Source organism: Giraffa tippelskirchi, chromosome 13 (assembly GCF_054371585.1).
Source record: "Giraffa tippelskirchi isolate mGirTip1 chromosome 13, T2T-mGirTip1v1.2.pri, whole genome shotgun sequence".
Lineage (NCBI taxonomy): Eukaryota > Metazoa > Chordata > Mammalia > Artiodactyla > Giraffidae > Giraffa > Giraffa tippelskirchi.
Genome location: NC_137287.1, coordinates 70,454,267 through 70,462,273, shown reverse-complemented (window position 1 = coordinate 70,462,273; position 8,007 = coordinate 70,454,267). Strand labels below are relative to the sequence as shown.

Genomic DNA, 8,007 nt, shown 5'->3' with positions numbered 1-8,007 from the left:
CAATGAGCTTTATGCCAAGACCAATTTTGGATGATTTTTTTTAAGTTTTAATCAATGGCTTTGATACTCTGTAGATAAATCAAGGAGGTCACTCCCCATTCTGACAGATATTTCACTGTCAAGGTTATCTTTAGAACAGTTTTAAAAAGTGCCCACTGTTTCCTTGGGTGCCTTGGTTCACTTGTTTCACTATCTGCTGGCTTCTTCAGTGTTGGGTGTTTGTGGACCTGAGGCACTTCATCCATTCTGGGATGACAACCTAGTGGCTCTTCCTTGCCTCCTGGTGAAGAGAAACAGCCTTACCCCAACTTTCTGCTGCACTGTGTCCTCCGCATGGCAGTTGAAGGGAGCACGGAGGCTCTAACAGACTCCACTCCAACTTGGCAGCACCTGGAACAAAATCAGGGCAAATGGAGGAGAGTAGAGTCTACGGCGGGGAGCTCCCCTAGAAGATGACACTGCTGTGTCTGTAAGGTACCCCCTCCCCAGATCATCAGCACACAGCACAAGGCTGGAACACCCCCAGCCTTTCTCATTTGGGACATGAAGACCCTTAGGGCAGCCCTAATGGTAGGACTCTCCCCAGGGCCAGTGGAGAGTCAGAGCCAGGACTAGAAGCCCTGTGACAACTCTAGGTTTGCCATCAGCAGTCAAAGTGCTCCCCTCTGCTCAGTGAGGACAGCCACCCAGCCAACATGCCCAGCAACACTAAGCAAGCCAGTGGCCACTCCTCAGCCTGTGCACCTCACACCCACATGCAATAACCACTCAAGATGCCCCCACAAAAGACTCCAATGTTTTTTAGCCAGATCTCCTGCATTTGTGGCTTCTCCTACGACACAGTGAAGTAAGAAGTGTGAGATCTCAATGCAATCAGCATTAATTTTATTAAAGGAGTTTGGAGAAGTTAAACAAATATCCCTCTATGCATGAAGTTTGTTTAGCTAAGCAGAAAAACAAACCAAAACCAAAAAAACAAAAAAACAAAAAAACCCAAAACAAAATAACTCCTTCGAAAACATTAACATATTAATCAAAGCTCTGTAAATGCAAGAGGATATGCTTCTCACGAAGCACCTACGGAATAAGATAAGACAATAGAATCAGAGAGCAGCAAATTCAGGCACCTGATGCTCTTAGGTTAACCCATCCGCATTTGAACACCCAGGACGGTTTCCCCACCCCCAAAGTCTTTATCTAAATTAAATCCGCGGTGAGCTGCATCAGAGCCTCCTGCGAAGTCCGTCTGTCCCGCCCGCTTGCCTTTCTGCCATGTAGATGGTCGCCGCGTTCGGGTTCTTGGGGTGGGATGCCGGGACTCACACCCACTCGGACTTGCCCGGACCGGAGAGAGGGGCACGCGGCGCGCAGGGGCGCTCTTCCCACCCCGGGGCAGCCGCTCCGGGCCGGGCCAAGCGCAGCTGTTCACTGGCTAAGGACAACGCGTCGCTCTCGTCCTCCCCCGGCAGCTCCAGGCTCCCCGGCGCGGCCGGCTCCGCAGCGGGGCTGTGCGCGCCCCGCCCTCGTGTCCCCAGTCCCGTGCGAGCGCGCTCCCCGCGTCGCTCGTGCACCCCCAGTCCCTTCCACGTCCCGCGTCCCTCAGGCGCCGCATCCCTTGGCCCTGGACACGGTCTCCTCCGGGACCCACCGGGTCGCCCTCGCGTCTTCCAGCACGCGCTGCAGACCAGGTCGGCGACAGTGAGCAGGAAGGACAGTGCGCACATCGCCCAGACGAAAAGCATCAGGATGGACTTCTCCGTGGGTCGGGAGACGTAACAGTCCACCACGCTGGTGCAAGGAGGGTGCGTGCAAGAGAACCTTTTGGGGACCAAGAATCCGAAGAGGAGGTAATGCAGGGCACCGAAACCTGCCTCAGTCAAGGTCCGGAGGCAAAGGTGGACCACGTAGCCCAAGGAGAAGTCCGGCACCATCAGGCAGCGCCTGGCCCCGGGGGTCAGCTCCGGGGCGTCGTGGTCCTCCGAGGCATCCTCCGGCTCGAGGGATCTGCATGCCGCCAGCTCAGCTCCTTTGTGCAGCACGTAGACGCCGAAGACCGCAGACGGAAGGAGAACCGACACGCTCTGGATCAGCCAGAACCGCAGGTGGGACACGGGGGCGAAGATGTCATAGCAGACGTTGGCGCATCCCGGCTGCAGAGTATTGCACACGAACCTCTCCTGCTCGTCCTGGTAGACGGGTGACCCGGCTAGGATGAGCACCACCATCCTCAGCAACACCATGAAGATAAGCCAGATCTTCCCTGGGAAGAAGCAGCAGGGAGGGCTCCATGACAGCCATACAAATACATCTCCTCCTAGTAGTTCTAAGTCCTTACTGAGGCGAATGGAGAACCGAGACTGGAGAACTAAGTGGATAAGCATATGTTGTAGTCACAGCAAAACTAGCAGCCAGTTGGCTCATTGGGTGAATATCTAACCAGCACTTACAATGTGTGGACCCTGTGCTCAACTAAGCTCACTCTGGAGACACTGCCACTTTCCATCCAGACCACCCCCAATAAAGCGAGTCACAAGGATTTTTTGATTTCCCAGTGCACATAAAAGCTATGTTTTCACTCTACCTTGGTCTATTAAGTGTATAGTAGCTTTATCAAGGACAATGTACACATCTTAACTAAAAAATACTTCATTGTTAAAAATTGCTCACCATCCTTTGAGCCTTCAGCCAGTGATGGTAGTAACACTAAAGATCACTGATCACACAGTTCATCAGAATAAATTTAGTAACAATTAACAACTTGGAAATATTTCCTGAATGGCCAAAATGTGACACAGAGACATGAAGTGAGCAAATGCTGTCAGAAAAATGGCACCAAAGACTTGCTTAAGGCAGGATTGCCACATTCAGTTGTTTAAAAAAAAAATGTAATATTGGGAAGCACAATAAAATGAGGTATGTCTATGCTGCTGCTGCTGCTGCTAAGTCGCTTCAGTCGTGTCCAACTCTGTGCGACCCCAGAGACGGCAGCCCACCAGGCTCCTCCATCCCTGGGATTCTCCAGGCAAGAATACTGGAGTGGGTTGCCATTTCCTTCTCCAGTGCCTGAAAGTGAAAAGTGAAAGTGAAGTCGATCAGTTGTGTCCGACTCTTAGCGACCCCATGGACTGTAGCCCACCAGGCTCCTCTGTCCATGGGATTTTCCAGGCAAGAGTACTGGAGTGGGTTGCCATTTCCTTCTCCAGAGGTATGTCTATACTTGTTTGTAAAATGCTTTGAAATTGGCAGATTTAAAGAAGCATAGATAACTAAAATGTTTAATCTGGCTCAGCTAGTTCAGACTTTGGGCTGAAAATTCTAGAAAGAAAGTTGGGCTAATGTAAATAAAGTTTTCCTCTTAAAGAGTGAACTTTTTCAAAGATGTTAGTGCTTTCCTGTAACTGAGTATAGCAAATAAAAACTGCTAATTTCAATGAGTTTTCTCGATGATAATAGTTCACATGATCTTTATGTAATTGTAAGACTTGTGTTTAATGTTGCTTTATGGCCCTTGAAATCAGATTTCTTGAAGAACATTCAGTTTTTTAGACTCTTCAATTATTCGGAACTCCTTTCCCCCTCTTCCAATTATTATGAATTGAGGTTTTGTCTTTCTTCAATTTATCATGAATGTGTGAGGCTAACCTAGAAATCAAAATCACTTCCAAGTCCTATTTTCATGTCATGAATCAACAATTTTGGAATATGTTGAAGGACCAGTCAAAATAATTTGTAAACATTTTGTTTTGTGATGAGATGCAGAAATCATCACCTGACATCAGAAGAATTAAATTCTTTTATCAATGAAGTCAGTTCAACTCAAGAATTGCATGATAATTACGTGATAAAGTCATTAACTTAAACTTTTAAAAGCAAGTTGGCTTCATTTAAAAAGCAATGAGCAAGAAAAATATCAGCCACTTCATGGATATATTTTAATCCTTTTCTCAATCCCCTTTATTAGGTTAGCCACACCTCTTCAAAAATTTAACTTGGCTACATCAAACTCAAATAAATCAAAACTTTATTACTTTCATTGTTAGGGGAAAAAGGCTAAAACTAAAATTGGGATTTGGTTTAAAGTACACAAGAGAATTTACTAATCTTTACAAATGGAGCTTCAAGGATAATCCCTAGAAAAGATGAACAAAAAGAGGTGACTCAAGGCATGAATTTTTTAACTTTGTATTGTTTCTTTTCCTAGTAGCCAGAGAAGAGTTACATAAAAATACCCCTCCCACTTAGCCCCCAAATGTTAGCAAAAAGAGGCCTCCTGAGAGAAATATTTATCACCCCCAAGACATGCTTAAATGATGGGGAGCCTCATTAAATGAGGGAAAATTAGAGGAAAACTTGAGCCATGGCTCCCTGTCCTCCAGGGATAGGCAAGCCTTCCTCGTGGAAAAGGACCAGGGAAAGTGATCTAAGGCAGAACGTTTGTTCTGCAGGGGTTTGTACTACTCACCCACCATGGTCACGTTGCAATTTAGGGTGATGACAAGGAACCCCAGCAGGTCTGACTGGTCCATGCTTCCAGGGGGTCACAGACTCAAGGTGACTGAAGCCGTCCGAAGCTTGTGTTCTCCAAGGAGGTGGGAAATCTTTGCAAGAATATGTGTATCTTCGCTACACAAGACTCCCAGGTGAGAGCTGGAGGTACTAAAGGGACAATTCAAGCCCAGGAGCATGAGGTTGTTCTTCTGTCTCCAGTGGAGGCGGCCCCGAGCTGTTTGAGGCAAAGCCTTCCTGACAACTGCAGTGACCAGAGGCCAGCAGCAGCCGTCGCTCATCTGGCTATTCTTACCCTCTCGGGACATTCCAGGCCTCTGGCCGTGCTCACATGTCTCCACCAGGAGAGCCGACGCCTCAGAATGTAAGTGGCTATGTTTAACCCAAGAAAGAAAAGTTCAGTCAACCAGCCAAGTCTCTATGAAAAAGGCATTTCCTCCTTAAAAACATTTCTACAACATCTTCACTGGTTAAAGGAGCACTAAAATGTCCATATTTCATCTCTTCTATGAAGCATTGAACAGTGCCTGCATGCTCAGTTGTGTCCAACTCTTTGCAACCCTATGCAGCTCCATCAGGCTCCTCTGTCTGTGGGATTTCCCCTGTAAGAATACTGGAGTGGGTTGTCATTTCCTTCTCCAGGGGATCTTCCTGACCCAGGGATTGAACCAGCATCTACTGAGTATCCATCATTGGCAGGTGGATTCTTTACCACTTACCCATCATAACTCGAGCCCCAGAGGATCATTGTCCTAACTCTGAATTCCTATATCTTGGATGACAACAGGAATCTGCCCTGGGACTAGGTCATTGTGGCGCTGTTTCCTATCTGGGCTAGTTATGAGAGCCCTTCATTCAGAGACAAAGAACTGGGATGCAAAACTGGGGCAGCCACCTGGTCACTGGGAATCACCGCATCTTCCCAATAGTCTTGTATTTACAGCAGGGTTTGTGGGAGACAGACAGGAAATGGTGTTTGTTATGAGCACCGAGCATGTACAGCAGTGGTCCCCAACCATTTGGCACCAGGGACCAGTTTCGCAAAAGACAATTTTTCCGTGGACCTGGTGGAGGGATGGTTTCCGGATGATCGAAGTGCATGACATTTACTGTGCACTTTATTTCTAATCTAATGCTGCTGCTGATCTGACAGGAGGTACTGGTCTGTGACCCAGAGGCTGGGAACCCTGGTGTGCAAAACTCTAATCACTAGCATTTCCATCCCTAACTGGCCCCAAACACCTTCAGAGATGATGCACTCCTCTTGTATCCCTGGGCCCCATTGAGCCCAGGGCTGCTGCTATTGAATCAGCTTAATAAATGTCCATTAAATTTTTCATAAAATATCACCATCTGGACCTGCTGACATCAATCACAGTTGCCTCAAAATCATCTCATGACCACCACTTTTCTATCTGGGAAGAGCTGTCCTGCGAGGCTGGGGGGGAGTCTATCATCAGGGTGGGATTTGTGAACTTTAAAAGGAATGATTTCAATTTTCCATGAAAGCTCTTCTTGATATTCCTACCTTTTCTCCATTTCTGATCTATTCTTGACTTTGGTAATAACCCTAGAAAGATTCCCCAAGGAAGAGTACAACAAAGCTTCTTTCATCTTCATTCATAGGGAACGTTTCCATCCACAGAAAACATTTTGACCCCCTTGAAAGGAACCATAGTTGTGCTACATTTTAGTCAAATGCTTTGACACGGACAATGAAATTGAGAGAAATTGTAGTTAAAATATTTAAATAGTTGTTTCAGGGGTTCAAGAATAAAATAAAGGACAATATATTTGCTCCATAATAGACCATACAGGATGTTGATTTAAAAGCACAAAGACCAGAGCAACAATGACTTAATTTTAAAAGGCACTCGTAAGTCACCCATAAGTCATTGCTCAGGAAAGCGGTGACTGAATTTTGCTGCAGGGTCTAAAGAGCCTGTTCTGAATGGGGACTCAGACTGTTGTGACCTTGAGCCAATCACTAAAACTTTTCCTGCCTCACTTTTCTCATCAGTGAGATGATGCCTTTTACCTACGCAGAGTGGCTGTGACATGCAAAGTAAGATCATAGGCATGAAAATGGTTTAAAAATATAAAGAATGACACATGATAGTGACTTGGGCATCTGAGGGTCTGCTGCTCCTGGTTCCCAACCTTGGCTTTTCCCTACACGTCCTGAAAGCTTCCCCTGGTTTTCTCTCTGGGTGAGTGACACCAAGATCTGCCATGCCCCAGCCAAATCCCAGGGCTCAACTTGCTTGAAACACTTAAGGTGTTTTGTTTTTTTTTTTAACTGCTTCACACTCTTCAGTGGCCCATCACCTCTGGGACCAGGTCTAGCAGGGCCCACCAAGCCCAGGTAGCCTGCCCAGCACTCACATCCCACCCCCAGAAGAACCGCCCGGGCAGCTCCCAGGACTCTGCAACCCCTGAACCTGGCACAACTGCTGCTTCCATTTGGGGCGACTTACCCTCTCTGGTTGGTTTCCAGAGATTTCCTTCTCCTTCGCCGAAGTTAGGGAAGGTGCCCTCATGAGTGCTCACGTGGCCCGCCACGTCCATGTCGTGGCTGGGACCCTGGACTCTGTCAGTGTTGGTTTCCTCAGCCACACCACCTGCTCCCCGACTGCCACCCTGGCCCCACAGACACAGTCAGATGCCAGCTCCGCTCATGGGCCAGCGAGCTTCCTTTACCCTGTGCTTCTGGACCTGGGAGTCAGTCCTGCTTAAGAATCAGGAAAGGAGAGAACATGAGAAAAGATGTGGGTTTGAGTCTTAGTCCTGTCACTGACTCTGGGTCTTATTTCCTCTGCTGTAAAAACAAGGGTAATGATAACACCAACCTCTCGTGTTATTAATCAAATTAAATGAGCTAATCCATGTAAACTGACACTGGAAACAGTCAATAATGGAAGCTTGAGTTTCACTTTTTCTAGTCTCTTCTGCTTCTCTTCAATCACCTATTTTCTGCATAAAGAATTGGCCCATTTTAGGCATGATGGTCAATGAGCTGGAGTGATTCTTTCTCTTTGCTCATTGACTGGGGCAGTCACCACACACCAGAGGTTGCTTCTTGTACTCTGAGTCCTTCCTGACTTAATTTTCGTTGGAATTGGACATTCGGCATCTACTATTTTGACCCAACTTTTGCTCCTGAAGTTTGTCCAAATCTTAATCGCCCAGAAACACCATGGATTGCATTGTTTCTCTGAGAAAACAGAATCTTATGCCCCTGAGGTTCCCTTGACATCACTGGAAGCCCCTCTGTGTGAAGCAGATTTGTTCTAGGATGTGTGCCGACTGGCCCTGTCTCTGGGTCACCCTCTCGCAAGGCACAGTCTGACTGTACTGCCCCAAATCTCTCACAGATGATGGGTCATCCTCTGGATTTGGAACCAGTGTGTGTTTTGTCTTTGAAAACATTGTGAGTTACAATTTTTTGATTAAGCTTTATTTTGATATTTATTGTTCTCCAATATTTTGGCCACCTCATGC

At 47.0% G+C, this 8,007-nt stretch overlaps 1 protein-coding gene across 1 annotated transcript; it reads right to left on the bottom strand.

Moving 5' to 3' along the window:
* Positions 1-1,319: 1,319 nt before the first annotated feature.
* On the bottom strand, positions 1,320-4,526 carry GJD4 (gap junction protein delta 4). Its single transcript, XM_081552287.1, has 2 exons — positions 4,463-4,526; positions 1,320-2,260 (listed from the first exon to the last, which is right to left on the bottom strand). The coding sequence occupies exons 1-2, from the start codon at positions 4,524-4,526 to the stop codon at positions 1,320-1,322; spliced, it is 1,005 nt and encodes a 334-aa protein (XP_081408413.1).
* Positions 4,527-8,007: the final 3,481 nt, after the last annotated feature.

What these genes read in the sequence shown, in the direction of transcription:
- GJD4 (XM_081552287.1), bottom strand. Translation starts at nt 4,526, where the DNA reads ATGGACCAGTCAGACCTGCTGGGGTTCCTTGTCATCACCCTAAATTGC. An exon ending in TTGCAACGTGACCATGGTGG is followed by an intron (nt 2,261 to 4,462) that starts GTGAGTAGTACA and finishes GCTTCTTCCCAG; the next exon opens with GGAAGATCTGGCTTATCTTC.